This window comes from Oratosquilla oratoria, chromosome 27, assembly GCF_046742065.1.
Source record: "Oratosquilla oratoria isolate Oo_2021 chromosome 27, ASM4674206v1, whole genome shotgun sequence".
Taxonomy (NCBI): Eukaryota; Metazoa; Arthropoda; class Malacostraca; order Stomatopoda; family Squillidae; genus Oratosquilla; species Oratosquilla oratoria.
The window spans coordinates 2,334,773-2,361,067 of NC_134803.1; the positions used below are offsets into that span (position 1 = coordinate 2,334,773).

The 26,295-nt window shown below is 40.4% G+C and overlaps 1 protein-coding gene across 1 annotated transcript in view; it reads right to left on the reverse strand.

Annotated features, from left to right (window-relative positions):
• Positions 1 to 26,295, reverse strand: part of TBC1D16 (TBC1 domain family member 16) — a 164,779-nt gene that overhangs the window by 113,923 nt on the left and 24,561 nt on the right. The window contains exons 2-5 of the mRNA XM_076210114.1: positions 22,856 to 23,036; positions 6,658 to 6,763; positions 5,803 to 6,532; positions 2,315 to 2,479 (exon numbers count right to left, since the gene is read on the reverse strand). Coding sequence (XP_076066229.1) covers positions 2,315 to 2,479; positions 5,803 to 6,532; positions 6,658 to 6,763; positions 22,856 to 23,036 — 1,182 coding nt within the window. The remainder of the gene's footprint in view (positions 1 to 2,314; positions 2,480 to 5,802; positions 6,533 to 6,657; positions 6,764 to 22,855; positions 23,037 to 26,295) is intronic.

Genomic DNA, 26,295 nt, shown 5'->3' on the forward strand with positions numbered 1-26,295 from the left:
ATATTTCAGACAATAGACAACAAGTTACAACATTTAAAAAAAAAATCTAAAGAATTAAAATTACTGCTCCTCCTACTCCACTTCCTTCTCCTCCTCCTTGTCCTGCTCCTGCACCTCCTTGTACCCAAGGAGGTGCATGTTGCCCCTCACAAACACCAGCTGTTCAAAGTTAATGTTGCTCAGGCTGGACCTTTTTGCCCGCAAAATGTCTCCTGCTGAGCTAAACAGCCTCTCCACAGCAGCTGAGCTAGGAAGAGGAGTATTGTATTTTTTAAAGAGGTCCAGCCAGGCGTCCCTGTAGTGGGTGGGGAAGAGGTCGTGGCTGAGGGGGACGCTCACCATCGCTCTCTTCCACTGGTCCAGGGTCTTGGTGACCGTCTCTGCTACCTCATCCCGCCACCTCACCTCCCGCCTGAACGTAAACGACAGTATGTTGCCGCGTAGTGAATGCCGTCTTTGTTGTTTCCATTGAAAATGTATGAAAACGTTTTGGAAAAAATAAATGTTTTGTAATGCTCGGAATGCAGGAACACTTTAAAAATTCAGGCAGTGTGTTTCTCTTCCTTGGGTTCCTTTGAACAACTTTGTGTTCCTGCATTCCTAAAAAGGCAGTATATGTATGCAAGAATGCAGGAACGCACTAAAAGAACACACTTGCCCACTTCTGCAAATATCTTGAAGAGATAAACATTCTGAGAGTCAGTTTGGCTTCAGATCTAGAAGACTGTGTGTGTCCAACCTTTTAACCTCTTCCAAACAACGACACCTACGTAAGTGTCATGAGGCATGAGTGGGTATAAAAGGATGCTGGCATTGGTGTTCTGACTACATTAATTTTGTAGATGTAGCTGTGTGACCCCCAAATTCTGTGAACTGGCTTGATTGCATTTTCTGTGTTTAATATTACTTTGAGTGCAAGAAGAAGAGTAAATCAGCAGTAATTTTATATTTCATAAAGCAAGTATTGTAATGCATCATCAAATCATCTTACATCAGGTATCCGATGTTGCGCGCAAGAATTTGACTCGTATTGAAGAGGTTAAGTTTTCACTCGCGAGTGATGCGATACAAGAGAGAGAGGTGGGTGGGTGGACTGTGTGTACCTTGACCTAGTAAGGGCATTTAACAAAGTACCTCACAGTCAACTTATGTGGAAATTGGAGCACGTTGGAGGACTGAGGGGCAAACTACTAGAATAGATTAAAAAAAAATTTAAGGAAAGATACATGAGGACAGTAGTAAAAGATAAGATGTCAAGATGGAGGGCAGTATCCAGGAGAGTTCCACAAGGTGTTTACACCAATATTGTTTCTTGTTTACATCAATGACATGATGGAAGGAACAACAAGGTATTCCAAGATATCTGCTGATGATGCAAAAAAAATCATGAGGAGTGAAAAATGAGGACAGTAGACTATTGCAAAAATATCTAAACACTATTTTTGCATGGAGCCAACAATGGGAAATGAAATCTAATACCAAAAAAAGCAAAGAACTAGAAATGGGCAGTAGTGGCAAAAAAAAACATCCTTAAACTCCTTGGAAAGTGAACCCATTACAAATGGAAAAGAGGAGAAAGATTTGGGGGTGTTGATAAAAGACAACTTGTCACCTGACAGACATAGCAAGAATGTGGGAAAGACATATGAACTACTGAAGAAAATCAAAGTGGTTTTTCACTATCTCAAGAGATGATGAAAAGAACTCATTGAAACCCTGATCCATCCAAGACTGGAATATGCATCAGTAGTATGGTCCCCACACAGAGTGAAGGATATAAGCAAGATCAAAAGAATATAAAGGGTAGCAACCAAACTGTTCCCCAGCCTGGCAGATAAACCATATGAGGAAAGACTAAAAGTACTGGGTCTATCAGCTTTGAAAGATTGAAGAGAAAGAGGTGATGTGATTACAGCATTCAGGTCACTAAAGGGGACATCGCATTGACAGAAAAGATCCCCTCATTAAAGATGCGAGGGCTTGAGGTCGTGGGAGCAAATTAAGGAAGACTACATCTCAAAAGGCTGTGAAGAAATACAGTTTTCCATATAGATGCATAAATACATAGAATAGCTTAGGAAATGATGTATCCCAAGCTCAAACAATACACAAGTTCAAATCTAAATATGATTATTGGAAATCAAGGATACAAATTAAATTAGAATTGTATATGAATTTGAGGGTAGGTAGGGTAAATAATTGAGGAATAGGAGATGGGACCCAACGAGCATTGTTCCTTTTCCTATATACTACAATTAGGTAAATACATATACACACTAAAAAAAAAATCAATCAACAAACAGACAGCACACACCTAGATCAACACTGAAGAGGCCACACTTGTGGCTCCTCTTGATGGGTGAGGACCCTCCATCCACTGGAGTGGGACAGAAAGATGACGACATAGAGGACTCTGGGAAGGCGAGGTTGGCTGAATAAGCCATTGATTCAGCACTGCCATCATACCAGTAAGTTGTACCTATTAAGAGAAAATTGCAAGCTCATTAGCACTTTTCTTTAAGCATCATTATACAAGGTGGCGGTGAGTTGGAGGTAAGTCTTAAAGTAAAGAGGATAGAGGAAGTGTATGAGTTTGAAAAATTCAAAGTCACATGCAGCAGGAAATGGAGTGGAGGTAAACTGTAAAATGAGGGAAGGATATACATGTCTAGGGGGAATGAAAAGTGTCATGAGAACTAGATATCTAGGGATAAATCCAAAGAGAAGACTGTATAAAGGGGTGATTGTACCTACAACACTGTATGGTGCAGAAACTTAGAATTCAAGGGTAGTACAAAGGAGGAATCTAAATGTGTTTGAAATAAAGTGTTTAAGAATTATATTGGGGATTATGGGGATGGATAGAGTGAGAAATGAGGAGGTGAGGTGTACAGCAGGGGTGGAAAGGGAACTGATAGATAGGGTTGATCGAAGAATACTGAGATAGTTTGGACATATGGAAAGAATGAGTGAAGACTTATGAAAAGAGTGTAGAAGGCATAAGTGGATGGAATAAGCTTGATGGGAAGACGAAGAGTGGGATGGGTGGATAGGGTGAAGGGGTCCCTGGGTATAAGGGGATTGTCTTTTGAGCTGAGTCGGGAACAGGGAAGAGATAGGTGTAAGTGGAGATTGATTATGAATGGACAATAAACTGATATGGCCCAAAGGAATTTCTCCTTGTCTTCTCTGTTTTATTCATGAATGGGCCAGGTGGTAGAGTAGCCATGTGATGAAGTGGTAGGGGTAAGCCAGCTTCAGCTGTCAAGTCCTGCTACAGGGGTGCTGTGTTTTGCTACAATGCTTCTCACCTGGGCATTGGGGGAGGTGGGAGCATAGATGGCTCTTCATCCACAAAGAGCTAAACTACAAGGGAAAACAAACGAGTGTTGGATGGATGTGGGATGGATGAAGGGTGGGTACATGCCTTGGCTGGCCATCTTACTTGTAAATGTAAAAAGGCCTTTTGGTTTAAATTGTATCTTTATAGAAGAAGGGTAGCTTAAAACTGATAGAGCAGCTCAAGTCCCTTCTTCCCCTGCAGAATCATTTAGGTCACAAGCAACTTACAATGAATCTACACATGCAGGAATGAAACTGTCATCATTTTACTACCATCTTTCCAATCCCTCCCTCCCTTTCCCATCTTCCTCTATTCCACCATCATTTCTATGACATCCCCCACCCAACTCTCTCTTCCCTAACAACCCAATCCCACCCAATATTCTGAAAGGTGGTCCTATTTTAACCCAACTGTGCTCAAAACACTTCTGGTCACACTTTAACCACTCTTTCATTCTTACATATACCAAGGGCTTTCTTCCCCCTTACAAGGGATGTAGCCAAATCAAAAGGTATAATTCCACTCCCACTCATTTCATCCCCACCCACTACATTCCCATTCACCACCCCTCCCTCCCTCCCTCTTTTCTTGCCTCCTCCTGGATGACGGGTCATCCCAGCATCTCTCCCATTGCCCTGGATCAGAAGCAATGCCGTACGACACAGCACAGCCACTTCATTTAATTGGCAACTCCCCCTCTCTATCTCCTCATACAGAAAAAGAGATGTAGAGAAATCCCTTCGGGCTGTGTCAAAATATCATTCACACATAACTACTCCCTAACCTCCTCACCCTTCCATGCATCACAGCATCAACCATATACAACCATTCTCCACTCACCCCTATCTTCTGTCTTCTCTCTTCCTTCCTCAACAGACATCCCCCCTTTCTTAATGGCCCTTTTACCCAATCCATCTCATCATTGGTTGTCCCCTCATGTTCATTCCATCCACCTCTGCCTTCCACACTTCTTTCACTAGTCTTTCTTCACTCATTCTTTCCATGTGTCCAAACTATCCCAATACTCTTTCACCAACCTTATCTCCCACCTCCTTTTCCACCTCAGCTCTCCTCTGCACCTTATTTCTCACTCTATCCAGCCTAGTAACCCCTGTCATATTTCTCAGACATTTCATCTCATACACATTTAAACTCTTCCTATCTTATGTTCCATGTTTCTGCCCCATATAGTGCTGTCGACACAATCACCCTTTCATATCTCCTCTTAGCATCCATTCCCAAATGTCTATTTCTCATTACACTTTTTAATCCCTTAACCCCTTCCATACGGTGCCGCACACGTAGGCGTCATGGGGAGCGAGTGTATTCGCGAGGCTGCCATATCGGCGTCTTGATTATATTTATTGTAGTCGCCCCTCCATAATGACATTCTTTCTAATTCTTTTGTAATCGCATTTTCTATGGTTATCAAAATTCACGGGTGAAGAGAGAACGATCGATATAAGCGGTGACTATATTTTATGATGCGAGTATTATTACGACACGTCGTACGGCTGGCATTGGCTGCTGCCACCGAGATCTAATTCCATGACGCCAACGTGTGCGGCACCGTATGGAAGGGGTTAATGCATTTACTTGCTTCTCTCAATCTACATTCTACCTCCATCTCCACTCCTCCCTTTCCCACCACATTCACACCCAAGTATCTAAAGCTATCCACTTCCTCCAGCCTTTCACCTTTAATACTCACTTCCAATTAATTGCCATCCTCTCCTCTTGTATACCTCATCACCTTACTCTTATCCACATCTACCTTCAATTTCCTCCTTTTGCACACCTTCCCAAATTCTGTCATTAACTTCCTTAATCCATCCTCTGATCCTGCTACAAGAGCAGCGTCATCACCAAACAACAACTGGCCTATCTCCTATTTTTCTCCATTTTCTTTAACCTTCTCCAAACCCCTACCCGTTACCTTTGCATTTACCTTTCGCACCACCCCATCCACGTCCACATTGAACAGCCATGGCAACATGAAATGTCCCTGGCAAAGTCCCACCTTTACCTCAAACCACTCACTCTCTCCATTTCTAATTCTAACACAGGCTCTACTACTCTCATAAAAACTCATGACTGCTCTTAATATCTTTTCTCCTGTTCCATATATCTGCAAAACCTCCCATAGTCCCTTCCTGTCCACCCGGTCATAAGCCATTTCCAAACCCATAAAGGCTCAAAAAACATTCTTACCTTTTCCTAAAGCTTTCTCACATATCTGTCTTACCACAAAAATTTGATCCACAACCCCTACCTTTCCTAAGCTTATACTGTTTCTCACCAATCACTCCTGATGTTCCTCTCCTACTCCTCTGAATCAAAACCCTCCCTTAAGCTTCCCAACTAAACTCAACTTTCATTCTTAAATTGAGTATACTCTGTACGAGACTGACAAAAAGGAAAATTAACCCACAACAATCCTCAAACAGAAAAGAACTTACTATTCTTCATCTGGAAGAAAGTTGAAGTTGGAGATACTTGCAGGTCTGGAGAGGAGGAGATACTATTGGCTTCTTCACCAACTGTAAGGTCACCACTAATGCTGATACCACCACTGCCAACATCTCTATTGCTACATTCAAGTTTTTCTCCTTCACAACTGCTTTCAGATGATGAAATGTATCGCTGCCTCTCATGCTCTTTCTCCAGGCCTGTGACAGGCAGAGAGGAGGTTGAAGGTATTGAGGAGGAAGAGGGCAAAGAGGAGGGCAAGGTGGTATCCTCAGCTATGAGCCCATCACTGTCCTGCTCATTACCTCCGGTACATCTATCCTCACTTATACTTTCCTCTAAATCTTTTGTATCTGCTGAGGCATAGCCCTCTTCATTCAATGCCTGGTCTAAGGATTTCAAATCCATTTCAACCCTGATTTTGTCTTCATCATGATTCAATAGAACTGCATCATCACTTGTCACACTATCCTGAGCTACATCTTTGACATCCGATTTCAAGGAGTTGCATTTGATGTCAACTTTGTCCTTGAAATCTACCCTTTCCTCAACACTTTTAGATCTAATATCTCCATCACTGGGACTTTGATCACTTTCATCTGTCCCTGGAAGATCTTCACTTTGAGGACTGGATTCATCCTTACTGCGTGTTGCTTCACTTATGGTATCAGCAGATGATATGCCTGATGTAGAAGCGCTTCTCAAACCATCTGCTGATGTCTGGGTTTCAAGAAAAGAGCCTTAGAAGCTATTGTATGTGAAACAATAATAAAAAATACAACATTTTAAAATAAACAGAACCTAAATTAGTATGACACAGGAAACTATATGATACTGAAACCAACCTTGCGATTTAAATTATCTGTTTCTTCAATGGGAAGCGACTTGACTGACAAAGATTCACCATCTGCGGCTGGCATGGGACTGTTGCTCCGGCTACTCCCATCATAGCTGGACAAAAGTTATATTACCAGAAGGGGTTTCCCCTTTGTATGGGTGGTCAAAATAATTATTTCAAGAAATATCCTATCTTATCTATCTATATACCAAAGGCTACTTCCTCCTTGTATGGGAAGTAGCCAAATCAAAGGCACACACCTAACCCCACCCAACCAACCTTGTTTCCCTCTTTTCTTAGCTCCTCATGGATGAAGGGTCATCCCTGTATCATGCTCAATGCCCGAGTCAGAAGCAATGCAGCAAGACACAGCAGGGCTGCTTCATTTACATGGTGACCCCCCCCCCTCCCTATCCTTTCATGCAGAAAAGAGAGAAGACAGGGAGAAATCCCTTTGGGCTGTGTCAAAATATCATCCAACCACAACCATTCTCCCCTCACCCCTATCCTCTGCCTTCTCCCTTCCTTATTCAACGGACATTCCCCTCTTGCCCAAAGCCCCTTTCACCCCATCTATCCATCTCATACTCAGTCATCCCCTTAAGTTCATTCCATTCACCTCTGCTTTCCATACTTCTTTTGCTAACCTCTCTCCACTCATTATTTCCTTATGTCCAAACTATCCCTATAATCTTTCATCATCCCTATCTACCAGCTCTCTTGTGGTACTCGCCCAGGCAACTGAAGCCCCTCCTGGGGATAGGTGCCACCTGTGTAGTGCTGGTGGCCAGGGATGTTTGCTGCAGTTTGGGCCCCAACTCTTGGGGTTGGGGGGTGGTCTCACGACAAAGACGCTGCAGCACCAGGACCACCATTAGACAAGACTGAACAAACAGCAATGGCGGTGGACTCATCACCCTGATCCACCAATCCATCTGTTTTGTGGACACAAGTGCCACTACCAAAATCCTCCTCCCTACCTTAGATAACACCACAGAAATCTAATCTATTCTAATCCATACTGGCAACAAATCAACATTGACAATAGTTAACATATACATCCCCCACCAGTCAACCCCCACAGTTCCAAACACCTTCAGGCCTCAACTTAATCAACTTGCCACAATCCCTAACCTCATCATGGGCGGTGACTTCAATGCCAAGTCATTGGCCCGGTATGTTGACAACCCTGACACAGACAGAGGGCTTGATACACAGACTCAACTTGACTCACTGACCATCATGAACAACACACATAATCATACACACATCCCACACCAAGCCCTCTACACCCCCTCCTCTCCTGATATCACCCTCTGCTCCCCCTGCCTAACCCCAACAACTTCAAGGAGAGTGGTCAGATCCCTTGGATCTGACCACCTTCCAATCATCATCACCACCAAAACAAGATGCATCCCAGTTGGCCACAGACACACATACACCAACTACAAGAGAGCAAACTGGAAAGCTTTTACTGAAGAGACAGAACAACATTTTGAGATACTTAACAGACCAATCACAAGCATAAACAATGCTGTGCACACTTTTAATACAATCATACAAAATGCAGACAAGAGATATATCCCTAGCGGCAACAGAAAATCACACAACCCCAATTTCACACCAGAAATCCAAGCCCTCATAAGAGAACAAGATATACTTGAACACAATACTCCCACACCTATCCCTCATAACATAGCAGACCAAATACAAATACTAAATACTGTGATCACCAATAAAATACATGAACATAAAACACAAAATTGGCAAAAGTTTGTCAATACACTTGATCACAAAACAAACACCAGCAAATTGTACAAAACACTCAACAGCATTACACTATCCAACAGTAACACAACACACTCTCTCCCAGCAATAACCACAACAACAGATAATTTACCCTCAAACAGACAACAAGCAAACTGACTCATAAATTATTTTGCACAGACAAGCCATCTCGCTTCTCACCCTGACAACTGATGCACCATTTGACATAAGAAAGATTTTCCCATAGACTCAGACTATACACCCTTCATAGACAGTCAGACAAAACACATAATACATAAAACCGCAAGCACTCATCCACCTGTGGCCCTGACAACATAAGTAACATCCACCTAAAACTCATTGGGCTACAAGGTATACACGCACTCACAAACATTGCAAACTACAGCTATTCACACAATACTATATCCGACATCTGGATTCATAAGAAAGTAATCACCATCCCAAAACCCAATAAAGACCCAACAATCCCAACATCACACCGCCCAATCACACTTTGCACCCCCTCCAAAGTCATTGAATGCCTCATATTTCAACTCATCACACCACATATTCCCCTTGCTAAATCATGACAGTTTTAGGCCACTACACTCCACACTCTTCTGATAAACCTCATGCAAAGAATTTTAGATGGCATCAATTCAGATAAGCCCCATCATAGAATGCTTCTCATAACATTAAACATTACTAAAGCTTTTGATGTTATCCCCCACCACAATCTAACAAACAAAATATATAGCACAGACATGCACAATAACACCAAAAGATGGCTGGCCAATTATCTGGCTGGCAGGAATGCTTATGTGTCATATAATGGCCAATCATCACACACCAGAAGCATTAAGAATGGAGTACCACAGGGCTCTGTTCTATCCCCCACACTCTTTAATCTATACCTGCATGATATAACCACACCAGACACCTCAGAAATAATCTCTTCCTATGCAGACGACATAACAATCACATGTACACATCGTAACACAGACAAAGCTGCAGAAATAATCCAGCCATACCTTGATACACTCAACACATGGTTCATTACAAACAGACTCAAAATAGCCCCAGCCAAATCTACCCAACACTTCTCACCAACTGGACAAAAGAACACAAATACATTCCTCATCTCTATATTAACAACACTTTAATACCACACACACACACACACATCGGTCGGGGTGGCAGCAAAGTTTGGACTCTGGTGATATCTACAAATTTCAAGGATAAAAAAGGAATTGAGTGATGAGGAAAAAGAAAAGGAAAAAACACTTATGGAGGAAGCTAAGGAATAGAACGAAAAAAGGACAGAAAAAGGAAGGAAGGAGGTTTTTTTTGGAGAGTAATAGACTTGAGACTGAGGAAATGGTACATAAGAGAAAAGGAAATGCAGGAGAAAGAAGAAAAGGAAGAAAAGGAAAAAAATTAAAGATATCATATACCAATATAGACGGATTGATATCAGGATTAGATGAATTGAATGACTATCTAGAACAAGAAAAACCAGATATAATGGGGATTGTGGAGACAAAATTAAAGGATATCACCAAATAGTGTAGGACAAGGAGTATATAACTGTTGGTACAGGAATAGAGAAACAAAGCAGGGTGGAGGAATGATGTTATTAACCAAGAAAGGCCTAAATGTGACAAAAATTACAGAGGGAGAGAAAAATGTGGGATTATGATAACAGTGGAAGATAGTGATATGAAAAATAGAAAATATGCAGTGATTTATGTACCACCCAAAACTCACACATGGAATGAAATTGAACACTCTAAAATGCTAGAAGACAAAAGTAATACATACATACATACATATACCAAGGCTTTTTCCCCCTTCCAAGGGAGGTAGCCAAAAAGGGAAAGGCATAAAAACACTCCCACCCATTTCATCCCTAAATACACTCCACACCCCTCCCACCCTTCCTCTCATCTGAGCACCTCCTGGATGACGGGTCATCCCTGCACCCTGCCCACCGCCCTGGGTCAGAAGCAGTGTCGCCTGACACAGTACATCCACAGTAAGGCCGCTTCATTTAATCGGCGACCCCCCCTCTCCGTCCCCCTTTGCATATAAGGCGAGGACGGGGAGAAATCCCTTCGGGCTGCGTCAAAATTTACTCACACATACTACCCCACCCCCCACCCCCCGCCCATTCCTCCTCATGCAGTCACAACATCATCCATATACAACCATTCTCCACTCACCTCTGTCTTCCGTCCTCTCCCTTCCTTCCTCAACAGACATTCCCCTCTTCCCCAAAGACCCCTTCACCCCATCCATCCACCTCATCCTAGGATGTCCCCTCATGTTCACTCCCTCCACATCTGCCTTCCATACCTCTTTTACTAGTCTTTCTTCACTCATTCTTTCCATGTGTCCAAACCATCCTAATATTCTTTCATCAACCCTATCTCCCAAATCCTTTTTCACCCCTGTTCTCCTCCTCACCTCCTCATTTCTCACTCTATCTAGCCTAGTAACCCCCACCATACTTCTCAGACACCTCATCTCAAACACATTCAAACTCCTTCTCTCTTCTTCTCTTATGTTCCATGTTTCTGCCCCATACAGTGCTGTTGGCACAATCACTCCTTCATACAGTCTCCTCTTCGCATCCATTCCCAAATGTCTATTCCTCATTACACTCTTTAAACCACCAAGGCATTTACTCGCTTCTCTCAATCTACATTCTACCTCCACCTTCACTCCACCTTTTCCTGCTACACTTGCACCCAAGTATCTAAAACTATCCACTTCCTCCAGTCGCTCTCCCTTAATGTTCACTTCCAGTCTACTGCCACTTTCACCCCTTGTACACCTCATCACCTTACTTTTACCCACATTTATCTTTAGCTTTCTTCTATCACATACTCTCCCAAACTCTGCCATCAGCTTCCTCAATCCCTCCTCTGACCCTGCCACAAGCGCAGTGTCGTCCGCAAACAACAGCTGGCTCACCTCCCACTTTTCTCCATTTTCTTTAACCATCTCCAATCCCTGACTCACTACCCTAGCATTCACCTCTCGCACCACCCCATCCATGTATAAGTTGAACAGCCAGGGCGACATAACGCATCCTTGACGAAGTCCCACCTTTACTTCAAACCACTCACTCTCTCCATTTCTAATCCTAACACATGCTCTACTACTCTCATAAAAACTCTTGACAGCTCCCAAAAGCTTTCCTCCTATCCCATAAATCTGCATAACCTCCCACAGTGCCTTTCTGTCTACCCTATCATAAGCCTTTTCCAGATCCATAAAAGCCCAAAAAACATCCTTCCCCTTTCCTATAGCTTTCTCACATATCTGTCTTACCACAAAGATCTGATCTACACAACCTCTACCCGTCCTAAATCCACACTGTTCCTCACCAATTACTCCTTCTGTTCCTCTCCTAATCCTCTCAATTAAGATTCTCCCATAAGCCTTCCCTACTACACTCAACAGGCTAATCCCTCTGAAATTACTACATTCACACTTGTCCCCTTTTCCCTTGTAAAGAGGAACTATACAGGCACTACTCCAGTCCTCCGGTACTCTACCCTCTCTCCAGCAAACATTAAATAACCTCACCAACCAGTCCACCATCATTGAACCTCCCTTTTTCAGACATTCTGCATGACATCCATCCAGACCAGGTGCCTTACCTGCTTTCATCATCTTTACAACTGCCTTCACCTCATCCTTCCTTATTTCTCCTCCATTCTCCTCACTCATCACTTTCATTTTCTTCGCATTTCCCACTGCAGCTATCTTTCCTTCCCTATCCTCCTTCACATTCAGCAACTCCCTAAAATATTCTGCCCATCTTCCCCTCACTGCCATCTCTTCCATTATCAACTCTCCATCTGTACCTTTTACCTTTTCTTCCCTACTTGATTCGCCTCCTCTTCCTCTCTTAATTTCTTTCCAAAACATCTTTTTATTACTTTCAAAATTTTCTGTCATACTCCTACCCCATTTCACATCTGCTCTCCTCTTTGCCTCCTTTACCTTTTGCTTTACTTCTCTTTTCTTTTCTTTGTACGTCTCATATGACTCCCCTGTCCTCTTTTGTAACCAATCTGTGAATGCTCGCTTCTTCTCTTCTACAACCTTCTTTGTTTCCTCATCCCACCATTCACTACCCTTTCTTCTATTTCCCCCTGTCCTTCTTGTTCCACACACCATCCTTGCACACTTTAAGACTCCCTCCTTGAACCATCCCCATTCCTCCTCCACACCCATCTCTGCTCTATCCTTTACTCCCTCCCACTCCTCCTTCAGCTTCTTTTCGTACTCCTTCTCCTTTTCCTTTTCATTCAAGTTCACTCTAAGAACCTCCCTACCTTTTGTCCCTTTCCTCCTTCTCCATCTATCCTCCACTCTCAGCTTACCTTCCACCAAAAAATGATCTGATATTCCCCCACCCTCTCCCCTTAGCACATGTACATCCTTAACTCTTCCTATCATAATCCTATTTACCACTACATAATCCATTAGCGCTCTATCTACCACCCTTCCCTCCACCACCCTCTCCCATGTGTACTTATGCTTGACTTTCTTCCGAAACACTGTGTTTGCTATCATCAACTCTCTTTCTAGACACATTTCCACCATCAACTCTCCACTACGATTCTTTCCTGGAACTCCACACTTCCCAACCACTCCATCGATTGGACCATTTCCCACCCTAGCATTAAGGTCTCCCAGTACTATTACATTGACATTTCTTCCTAAACCCTCTATGCACTCATTTAAATCTATCCAAAAGGCCTCCCTTTCTTCCATGCTCTTCTCACTGCCCGGCCCATATGCACTTACAAAGACCCACATCTCCTTTCCCAGTTTCACCTTCATCCACATTATCCTTGAGGAAACCTCCTTCCACTCCACTACCCCTTTACCTATCTCCTCACTTACTAGAATAGCCACCCCTTCCCTCCCTCGCCCTCTCTTCACTCCTGATAACCTCCCACTTACACTCCCAAACTTACACTCACCCTTCCCTTTCAACTTAGTTTCACTCAAAGCCAACACATCCAACTTTCTTCTCACAAACATACTACCTATCTCTTCCCTTTTACTCTCATCTGTACCACATCCACGCACATTAAAAGACCCAAACCTTAGGGTGCTGGCCCGAGGCCCTCCAGCACCCCTTATGCCTTTCCTTTGCTTTTTAGGAATCTGCCCCTTGGGGCTACAGGGAGAAGGATGCCTAGTCCCTCTCCCCGTCCCTTTCTTCTCGCCTCTTACGATCCAAGTGGGAAACTTGGTGGCAGTATTCTTTTCCCCCACCACAGGGAATTCCCCCAATCAGAAAGAGAATACTCAGAGAAATGGTACAGGACAGCAACAAGGGGTTGGGGGACAGCATAACGGAGGGACAGTCGTAGTATAAAAGTGTCATCATTTCTCTATGAACTGAATTTCTTCTATCATAGACAAAATGATGTGTGGCTCTGGTCCGTAGGGGCGCCCCATATAGACCCTAAAGTATCGACTGCATGCTACTTTGCCACAATAACAAGCAGCCAATACCCCAGACGGGGTAATACACTAAATGAAATACTAAAGAAGGAAATCTGGTAATTATGGGTGATTTTAACTCGAAAGAAATATGTTGGGAAGAGATGACTGTGAAAGGGGAAGATGATGACTGGGGAAACATATTACTGGAAATGACCATTGATTACACATTGACGCAATGGGTCAAGGAAAACACCAGATATAGAAATAACAATGAACCCTCAAGATTGGATTTGATATTCTCTTCAGAACCCGAAATTATTGATAACATCGAATACAAGACGCCAATTGGAAAAAGTGATCACATTCTAATGGAACTAGAATTAAATGAAGAATATAGAAATAAACAAAAAAACACAGAAAACGAAGACTAATGTACAAAACAGATTTTGAGAAACTTAGAAAATTCTTTCAAGAAGCAAATTGGAATAATTTTAATAATGATGAAACAAAGGTGGAAGAGAAATGGACAATTTGGAAGGAAATTTATAATGAGGGTGTGAATAAGTATGTACCTAGACAAAAACATGAAAGGGTATATATAAAATCCTGGTATAATAAAAAGTGCAGTGAGGCAAAATACAGAAGAGATAAAGCCTGGAAAAGATGGAAGGAAAAAAAAATGAGAAATGGAAAATATATACCAAACTAAGAAATGAATATGTAAAATTACAAAGAGAAGAAAAAAGAAATTATGAAAAGGACATAATAGATAAATGTAAAGATCAACCCAAACTATTTTATAGATATGTAAATGGCAAGCTAAAAAATAAACAGGAAATACACAAATTATGTCAAGGTAATAAAGAATACACAGAAGATATAGAAATGGCAGATATTATGAACAAACATTTCAAATCTGTATTCACCAAAGAAGAAAAGAATCTACAAAACTGGGATAAAAAAATTGAAATAAGATTTCCTCCACTAAAGAAAATAAACATTACTCAGAATGAAATAAGGAACCAAATACTAAAGCTCGACGTTAACAAGTCACATGGACCAGACGGAGTTGCAAACTGGATACTGAAGAAATGTATAGACGAACAGAAAAAATATTCAAAATAATAGAATGCTCTCTCAGAGGGAAAACTACCAGGAGACTGGAAAAATGCCAATATAGTGCCGATATATAAAGGGGGAAATAAGGAAGACCCAACAAATTATAGACTGGTGTCCCTAACAAGTACAATAGTCAAAATTTGTGAGAGAATCATCATAGATGGACAAAATATCTGGAGGAGAATGATATACTGAACACAAGGCAATTTGGATTCAGACAAGGAAGATCATGTACCACCAATTTAATTTGTATCTATTCAAGATTGATAGATATATTGCAGGAAAGAGATGGCTGGGCAGACTGTGCATTCCTAGACATACAAAAGGCATTTGATAAGGTACCACACAGAAAATTACTATATAAACTGGAAACAATAGGAGGCATACATGGAAAACTATTGAATTGGATGGAGGACTTCCTACATGAAAGAAAAATTAGAGTGGTGTTCAGAGCCAAATATTCAAAATGGAAAGAAATGAGTAGTGGCATCCCACAGGGATCAGTACTAGCTCCGATAATGTTTGCTATATACTTGTATGTAAATGATATGGATGAGGGCATTGATGGTTACAAGAAATACTTTCCACATGATGCAAAATTATTAAAGAGAATAAACTCCGAAATAGACTGTGACTCATTGCAGGAGGATCTGAATAAAGTCTCAGAGTGGAGCAAGAGATGGGAAGTAGAATTCAACATCAAGAAGTGCAGTATAATTGAATTTGGAAAAGGCAAGAAGAGAATAACAGGACAATATAAAATTGATGGAAAAGAAGTAAAGAAAGTGAATTCTGAAAGGGACCTAGGAGTGATCATCACCAAAGACATGTCGCCGGATAAACATATAAATAAAATAGTCGGAGAAACATACAATTTGTTGAGATCAATAAAGGTGGCCTTTAAATACCTGGATAAGGAAATGATCAAGAAAATATTACAAACACTGATAAGGCCAAAACTGGAATATGCAGCGCTGATATGGTCATCCAGTACAAAAGAAATATAAGAAAATTAGAAAGGATACAAAGAGCAACGACAAAGATGGTCCCAACATTTGCAAACCTAACATATGAACAAAGACTGGCTGAACTGGAATTACCAACCCTGGAACAAAGAAGAGAACGAGGGGATCTAATAACCATCTACAGAATTATGATGAAAAGAAAAGAATGCTTTGATAGAGAGGACCTATTAAAACGGGACAGAGGAAAAACAAGAGGACATGCAATGAAACTCAAGAAGGATAACTATAGAAGAGACTTGAAAAAGAATAGCTTCCCACATAGAGTGATAGATGTATGGAACAAATTGGATCAAGAAATAGTGTGTGCAAACACAATACAACAATTTAAGAACAAACTTCATCTTGCAAGATACAAAAATGGGTCACCACAAGCATAGCTCCCCATCCCATATAATACAACTAGGTAAATACAATAACAAGGAAGTACCTGTGTTGTATTAATAGGGAAGGGGAAAGCTCATGGTGTAGTGGGAAGGTGAAGAAAAAGGAGAAGGGGAGGGATTACTGAGGAAAATGGAAGGAAATGAGGAAGGGGAAGATTGGGTCCAGGAAGCCAGATAACATGTCAACAAAAGACAGCCAGACGACAATGGTGAAGTCAAAGAGATTAGTAAAAATGTAAAAATTAGAAATATAGACAAGAGCAGCACAATGGAAGGTGAAGATAACTATTTCCTAGTAAATCTAGAGGAGAAACTAAAAGAAATGAATGACAATTGGGAAGTTAGGTTTAACCAATTAAAGTTGATTACTCAGAGTTGATAAACTGGAAGAACTAAAGAAGGAGAATCAAAACCTAACTAAAGAAATAGAAGAATTAAAAAGACAGTTAAGAGAAGTAAAGGATGAGAATGAGGAATTAAAGAGGAGTAATAAAGAGAATAAAAAGTCCATAGCAAAAGAGGTAAGTGGTTGGAAAAAAGTACAAGAGAACAATAAAATGGAATTTAGAGGTATAATGGAACAGCAGATGAAAGAACAAACTAAGGACACAGTTATTAAAGTGATGAGGGAGAAGGAGAATATAGTAAGAGACTTAGCGGATAAAAAGAAATGTATAATTATATTAGGGATGGAAGAGAAGTATAATCTAAATAGGACTACAAGAATAAAGGAAGAAAAGGAAAAAGTAAATAAAATATTAGAAGTAGTTCAAGAAGATGAACCAGAAGCAGGGAAAGAAACAGAAGAAATATAAGACTAGGGAAATACAATACAGATAAGACCAGACCAATTAAGGTTAAATTCAGGTCACAAACAACAGCAGAGAATATCTTAGCAAAAACAGGAAAACTAGCAGACAGTGATCAATATAAACAGGTATGGATAAAAAGAGAAATGAATAAAGAGGAAAGAGAGGAGAAAACAAAAAAACTAGATGAAGAAAAAAAACAAGAAAAGAACAGAGTCAGAAAAAGAGAAATTCTATTGGAGAGTAGTGGATATGAAAGTGAGGAAATGGTTCATAGCAGAGAAAAACAGAAGGGAAACAGAAAACACAATGGAAGTAGCAGAAAATTAAAAGTGTCTTACACAAATATAGATGGATTAATAACAGGCTTGAACGAACTGAATGATTACCTGAAGGAAAAAGAACTGGACATAATGGGAATTGTAGAGACAAAATTGAAAGGTCCACTACCACCCAACAGTGTAGGACATGGTGCATATAATTATTGGATTAGAAACAGAGAGGTAAAACAAGGGGGTGGAGTTATGTTCCTGACTAAGAAGGATATAAATGTGAGGAATGTCACATATGGAAAGAATAGAGATGATTATGATGGAAGTGGAGGACAGGGATGGGAAGAGCAGGAAGTTTGTAGTAAATTATGTGCCTCCTAAAATGGCTTCATGGGAAGAGAAAGAACACAAAAATATGTTAGAAGACACAAGGATAAAACTAAATAAGATAATGGAAGATGAAGAACAGTTATAATGGGTGACTTAAATTGTTAAGAAATCTGCTGGGAAGAGATAACAGTGAAGGGTGTAGACGACCTACAGGGAAATGTACTACTTGATATGATTATAGAACATACAATGACACAATGAATACAATAGAATACTAGGTATAGAAATGAGGAAGAACCATCGAGACTGGACCTAATAATCACATCAGAACCTGAAATAGTGGAAAAAATTGAATACAAGACACCAATAAGTAAAAGTGACCACATATTGGTTGAACTGGAACTGAAGGAGGAAAAATACATGAAAAAAATGAACAATATAGAAAGGGAAGATTAATGTATGAAAAAACAAATTTTGATAAAATAAGAAAATTCTTTCAAAAAGCTAACTGGGAAAGAATACACAAGGAGGAAGCAACAGTGGAAGAGAAATGGAATATTTTGAAAAAATATATATATATATATAAAGGAGTAGAAAAGTATGTTCCAAAACAAAAGCAAGAAAAAGAATATGTAAAGTGCTGGTACAACAAAAGATGTAGGGAGTTAAAAGACAAAAGGGATAAAGCTTGGATAAAATGAAAAAAAAAAACCTGAAAAATGGAAAATATATACTAGTTATAGAAATGAATATGTACAAGTGTACGGAGAAGAAAAGAGAAAATACGAAAAAGTTGTCACAGAAAAATGTAAAGATCAACCGAAACTATTTTACAGATTTGTAAACAACAAACTGTGAAACAAACAAGAATTAGAGAAACTATGACAAGGAGTTGAGTACACATAGGAAATGGAAATGGCAGAAATTAAGAACAAGCATTTTAAATTAGTGTTTACAAGGGAGAACATACAATCTAGAGATATCGAATGGGAGGAGAAAGTCCTCCTATGAAAGAGATAGTATCAAGGAATGAAATAATGAAACACTCGAGTAATCTCGATGTCAGAAAATCGCATGGACCAGATGAAATGGCAAACTGGATTTTGAGAGAATGCAGGAATGAACTAACTGACAAAATACATAGTCTAATAAACAGTTCATTGAAAGAAGGAAAAGTTCCAGAAGATTGGAAAAGAGCAAATATAGTACCAATATATAAAGGGGGAAACAAGGAAGACCCTACTAACTATAGACCAGTCTCTCTTACAAGTACAATAGCAAAAATTTGTGAAAGAATTATTGAAAGTAGATGGGTAAGGCATTTGGGAAAAAACAATGTACTAAATCCAAGGCAATTTGGATTTAGACAAGGATGATCATGCGTCACAAACTTAATGTGTTTCTATTCAAGGCTAATAGATGTAATACAAGAAAGAGATGGATGGGCTGATTGTGCATTTCTAGACCTGAAAAAAGCTTTTGATAAGGTGCCACATAAGAAGTTGCTTAAGAAATTAGAAACTGCAGGAGGAATACAGGACAAACTGCTGAAGTGGATGGAAGGCTTCTTGCATGAAAGAAAAATGAGAGTGGTGATAAGAGACAAACACTCTAATTGGGATGAAGTGATTAGTGGAGTTCCACAAGGAACAGTTCTGGCCCCAATAATGTTTGCTATATATATTAATGATATGGATAAAGAAATTGAAAGTTATATGAGCTTCTTTGCGGATGATACAAAATTGTTGAAAAAAGTGAACACTGAAGAAGATTTTGAGTCGCTACAGAGTGATCTCAATAAAGTATGTGATTTGAGTAGGAAGTGGGAGATGGAATTAAATATCAAGAATTGTATTACAATAGAATTTGTAATAAGAAGAAGAAAAAAAAGAATAGTGGGATCATATAAATTGGGAGAAGAAGAATTAAAAAAAAGTAGAGAATGAGAAGGACCTGGGAGTCGTTATTATGAATAATATGTCCCCTTAGAAGCATATAATCAAAATTTTTGGAGAAACTTATAATTTAACCCCTTCCATACGGTGCCGCACACGTAGGCGTCATGGACTTAGATCTCGGTGGCAGCAGCCAATGCCAGCCGTACGACGTGTCGTAATAATACTCGCATCATAAAATATAGTCACCGCTTATATCAATCGTTCTCTCTTCACCCGTGAATTTTGATAACCATAGAAAATGCGATTACAAAAGAATTAGAAAGAATGTCATTATGGAGGGGCGAATACAATAAATATAATCAAGACGCCGATATGGCAGCCTCGCAAATACACTCGCTCCCCATGACGCCTACGTGTGCGGCACCGTATGGAAGGGGTTAATAAGAACAATCAAAATGGCATTTACATACCTGGACGAAGAAATGGTGAAGAAAATACTAGTCACTTTGATAAGACCAAGATTGGAGTATGCATCGACGATGTGGTCACCAAGTACAAAAAAATGTTTAACAAAACTTGAAAGAATACAAAGAGCAATTACAAAATTGGCACCAACACCCTCAGCACTATCATATGAAGAAAGACTAGCAAAAACTTTAGCTCCAGACATTAGAGCAAAGAAGAGAGAGAGAAGACTTGATAACTATTTATAGAATCATGAAAGGCATAGAAACTATTGATAGAGAGGATCTAATAAAATGGGATAGTAGAAATAAAAGAGGACACAGAAAGAAAATAAAAAAAGACAGTTATAGAAAAGACCTGAAAAAGAACAGCTTTCCCCACAGAGTAATAGACATTTGGAACAAGTTAGATGAGAAAGTAGTGTTTGCAAAAACAATACATGAATTTAAAAACAGTCTAGATAAAATGAGATATGAAGACGGGACACCACGAGCATAGCTCCCCTTCCCATAGAATACAACTAGGTAAATACCCACACATGGAAAATTCTTGGTGTAACAAACAATACATCCATGTCATTCAAACAACACATCACAGACATAAAAAATAAATGCACATCTATACTTAACACACTTAAAACAACCAATGGAACAACATTTGGACAAAACAAAGAAACTAATACTACAATATACAAACAATGCATATGCTCAGTGATGAATTATGCGAGTCCTGCATGGGCACCTAATCTCAGTGAGACACACCTCAACACCCTTCAGACCATACAAAACAAAGCCCTAAAAACAATTACAGGCTGCACAAATACAACACCTACAGACATCAACACTATGAAACAAAAGTCCTCAAAGTCAAAGATCACCTTGACATGAGAGGCACACAAATACTTGCTGCAGCCTCCACAAACACAGCACACCTGCTACACTACATAGCAGAACACCCACACACACCAAGAAACATAAAAAACCACCCAAATACCTATATCACACACTATATCTCTTCTCTTCCTCCAAAACCACCAAATACCAGCCTCCGGAAACATATTCATAATCATATCACTCACTGCTACATTAACACACTAAAAGACAACACATTGCTGCATGCTAGACCCCCTGATATCCATCCCTCTGAATCTTATCTCCCATGAAAGGACAGAGCCCACCTGGCCAGACTGCAGTGCGGCCACCACCCAGCCCTTCTAAGCTACCAGAAGAGACTGGATAACCACGTTGTGGACAACTGCCCACGACGTAACACTTCACCCCATACTGTTCAAAACATAATGGAAGACTGCATTATACACAATCACGCATGCAAACAACACAACATACACTCTATAAAGGATTTGTGGGAAAACCCTGTTCCGGCTGTGGCATTTCTTGGGGAGACAGGACTGCTTGGACAGACAGTCTAGGGAACAACAACAACAACAACCAAGCCTCTTTCCACCCCCACTCTCCTCACTCTATCCAACCTTGTGATCCCTACCATACTTCTGACACTTCATCTCAAAACATTTAAACTTCTCTTTTCTGCCTCTCTTAAGTCCCAAGTCTCCACCCAATACAGTGTTGTAAGCACAATCACCCCTACATATAATCATCTCTTTTCATCCATTCCCAGATGCCTATTTCTCATGACACTTTTCAATCTCTCAAGTCATTTAATTGCTTCTCTCAATCTACAGCTTACTTCCACCTCCATTCCTCCAGTTCCTGCCACATGCGACTCCAAATATTTAAAACTGTCCACTTCCTACAACGTCTCTCCTTTAAGATTTACTTCCAACTTGTTGCCATCCTCTCCCCTTGTACATCTCATTACCTTACTTTTACCTACATTTACTTTCATTTTTCTCCTATCATATACCTTCCCAACCTCCATCACTAACTGCCTTAATCCTTCATTTGGCCCTAGCACAAATGCAGTGTTGTAGGCCCATTACCTGCCCTTCACCTTCACTTTTACCTCCTGTAACACCTCATCCATATACACATTGAACAGCCATGGTGAAATGACACATCCCTGATTCAGCCCTACCTTTACCTTAAAGCACTCTCCATTCCCAACCCTGACACATGCTCTACTACTCTCATAAAAATTCTTGACTGCTCTAAACAGCTTTTCCCCAATACCATATACATGCAATACATCCCACAGTGCCTTCCTGTTTACCTTATCATAAGCCTTTTCCAAATCCATAAAGACCCAAAACACATCCTTACCTTTTGCCAAAGCCTTCTCCCAAATCTGCCTTACCACAAAAATTTTATGCATCCTCTATTTTTCCTAAATCTACACTGCTCCTCATCAATTACTCCCTCTGTTTCTCTACTAATCCTCTAAAGAAATAACCTAACTTCCCACAAAAGTTTAGCTTTCTTTCCATTTATCTAGGAACCCACACTAAATCTCAAAAAAATTCCTGTCATGTAAACATCTGTTTAAGAACAAGTGGGCATCAGCTTCAGAATAACTGAATATCAGCTTACAACAATAAATACCAATTTATAAACTGAAAATCAGCTCAGAAACAGCTAAACATCAATCAATGAATATGTGAACACCAGTTTAATAATATAAACTGAAAAGTTTCCTACTGGCATGGTTTCCCTTCATAAACCTTTGTAATCAAATTTATACTTACTTGTGTAAGGATATTAAGTCATGGTTTTTGCGTAACTTGTCATTTGGGATCCAGGTGAGGTACAGTGTTGACCCAATAGCTCTGTCTTCTTGGCATTTGACTACAAGATAACCTGGATGATGAAGAGTTGACCCTTCACTCCTGTGGTTGGAGGGTGGATGCACACAGACATTGTTCTTACCTAGTGGCAACCAGACAAAAACACAATTAGTACTAAGTTTACTGAGCATAACCATCATCCTATGATGAAATATCATCACCATGCCTGCTAAAATATTCCAGACAATTCTGCGCAGCACAAAAATGCTATCCTCACAGGCAGGTGCCATGTCTTTTAGGTACAAAATGATTTCTTCTAGAATGTTCTCACATAGTAATTTCATCAAATTTTGAAAATTACATGTGTTGACACCCAAGATATATAGGTCTGGAGAGAGTATATTCAGGACAAAACTAGGAGTACAAGGAAGGAGGTTCTTTAAGCTGAATAAAACTGCCAGGTATTGCCCAAAAATAAAATCCCTTAACCCTTCCCTTCTGAAGTCCTACCCTTAGCTCAAGCAGACAATCAGTCATCCCATGTCTCTTGCAGGAAACCCACAGACCCTAGGTATCTGACAACAGCCACCAGTTTGGCCCCCAAAACTGAATAGAACCATCTGCCATAAGTTTGAGCAAAACCTTAAGAATATATTGCCTTAGTATGGGGGCAACACCTTAACCCCTTCAGCATGAGGCCCTCCCATCACTTGAATAAAATAACCTGCACTGTACATAATAAAATCAGCAAAGCACATTATAGCAAAGGGGCTAGCTTAGATAGTTTTAACATTTTTCCTGTTAAGTACCCCCAGAGTTATAAGAACATTTACTTGAACCCCTATTATAGAATGGTAATACATTAATCTCTTCAATACAAGTCAAATTCTTGTGCACAGCACAGCTGCCTGATGTACTATGATTTGATGATGCATCACAACACTCGCATTATAAAATACAAAGTTAAACTGTAATACTCATTCTCTTTCACCCTGAATGTTAATACATATATACATATACTAAAGGCTTTTTCCCCATTACAAGGGAGGTAGCCAAAAAGGAAAAGGCATAAAAACCATTCCCACCCATCCCATCCCTAAATACACTCCACCCCCCCCTCTTATCTGAGCACCTCCTGGATGACAGGTTATCCCTGCACCTTGTCCACTGCCCTGGGTCAGAGGCAGGGTCGCAAGACACAGCACATCCACAGCAAGACCGTTTCATTAAATCAGCGACCCCTCCCCTCTCTGTCCCCCCATGCAGAAAAGGAGAAGACGGGGTGAAATCCCTTTGGGCTGCGTCAAATTTTTCTCACGCATACTACCTCACCCCCCATCCATTCCACTTCATGCATCACAGCATCATCCATATACAACCATTCTCCATTCAACCCTATCTTCTGTCCTCTCCTGTCCTTCCTCAACAGACATTCCCTTCTTCCCCAAAGCCCCCTTCACCCCATCCATCCATCTCATCCTAGGATACCCCCTCATGTTCACTCCCTCCACATCTGCCTTCCATACCTCTTTTACTAGTCTTTCTTCACTCATTCTTTCCATGTGTCCAAACCATTCTAATACTCTTTCATCAACCCTATCTCCCAACTCCCTTACCACCCCTGTTCTCCTTACCTCCTCATTTCTCACTCTATCCAGCCTAGTAACCCCCACCATACTTCTAAGACACCTCATCTCAAACACATAATTGTTTGCACATAATTAACTCATTGTAAAATTGCTCCATGTATATATTCCAAGTTTTATATCTTTAATCAACTTTTCCAATGTATTATTGTCAGTGTACCACTGTAATAGAAATAAACCTTTTATTATTATTATTATTATTATTATTATTATTACATTCAAACTCCTTCTCTCTTCATCTCTTATGTTCCATGTTTCTGCCCCATACAGTGCTGTTGGCACAATCACTCCTTCATACAGTCTCCTCTTAGCATCCATTCCCAAATATCTATTCCTCATTACACTTTTTAATCCACCAAGGCATTTACTCGCTTCTCTCAATCTACATTCTACCTCCACCTCCACTCCACCCTTTCTTGCCACATTTGCTCCCAAGTATCTAAAACTATCCACTTCCTCCAGTCGCTCTCCCTTAATGCTCACTTCCAGTCTGCTGCCACTTTCACCCCTTGTACATCTCATCACTTTACTTTTACCTACACTTCTCTTCAATTTTCTTCTTTCACACATTCTCCCAAACTCCGTCACCAACTTCCTCAATCCCTCCTCTGATCCTGCTACAAGCACAGTGTCATCCGCAAACAACAGCTGGCTCACCTCCCACTTTTCTCTATTTTCTTTAACTATCTCCAATCCCTGACCCACCACCCTTGCATTTACCTCTTGCACCACCCTATCCATGTATAATTTGAACAGCCAGGGTGTTAATAACCACAGAAAATGCAATCAAACCTGTTCACACAATATTGGGGTTACTCAGCTACAACTACAAAATAAATATAATCAAGACGCCTCGTATACACACTTGGGCCTCATGACACTGATGTCGGTGTCATCATATGGAAGGGTTAAGACTAATTCAATGTATACTGGTACTGCAATGGGTATTGTAAAAGTATTCAAATTATAATGACCTTATCAAGCAGACCCATCAACATTACATGAAACTGGAGTTACTTTACTGCCATTACTGAAATTCAGCCATCTAAGTACCCCTGGAAAAATACTGCAAACCCCAGATTGAGAACACCTGTTTTAAGCCTTTCAGCATGAGATCCTGCCCTAAGCTGAATCAAATGATATGGGATCAACCAAAACTTGTCACCCAATTAGCCGTCAACCACACTGCCAAGATACCTCCTCACCTTCCCAGGAATACTGCCACTTCACCCTAAGATCACCCCTTTTATGCAACATATCTAGCTATTCTATCATTTATCTACCAAGGGATTCTTCCCACTTATAAGGGAGGTACCCTATCAAGGTCTGCACCCACTCCCATCCACCACCCTTGCTTCACTCTAATTAGCACCTTATGGATGTATGGTCATCCCTGTTTCCTGCCCACCACCAACCTCTGAAGCAATGCAGCAAGATAGTGCAGGTAGTTCTTAACCACTTCCATATGGTGACGCCTATGTAGGCGGCATGAGGAGCAAGTGGGTACTCGATGATGCAGACATCGCTATCTTGATTATATTTATTGTAGTCGTACCTACGTAACCTTCATTCTCTCTAAACTGGCTTCATCATATTTTCTATGGTTATCAAAATACACGGGTGAAAGAGAACGAACAATTGAGCACTGACTTTATTTTTTATAATGCGATTATTATGACGCAACATCGCAAGTCGGGCAGCTAATGCTGCCAGACGTGCGATGTGCCCCGGAGTGAAGAGGTTAATTTACAAGAG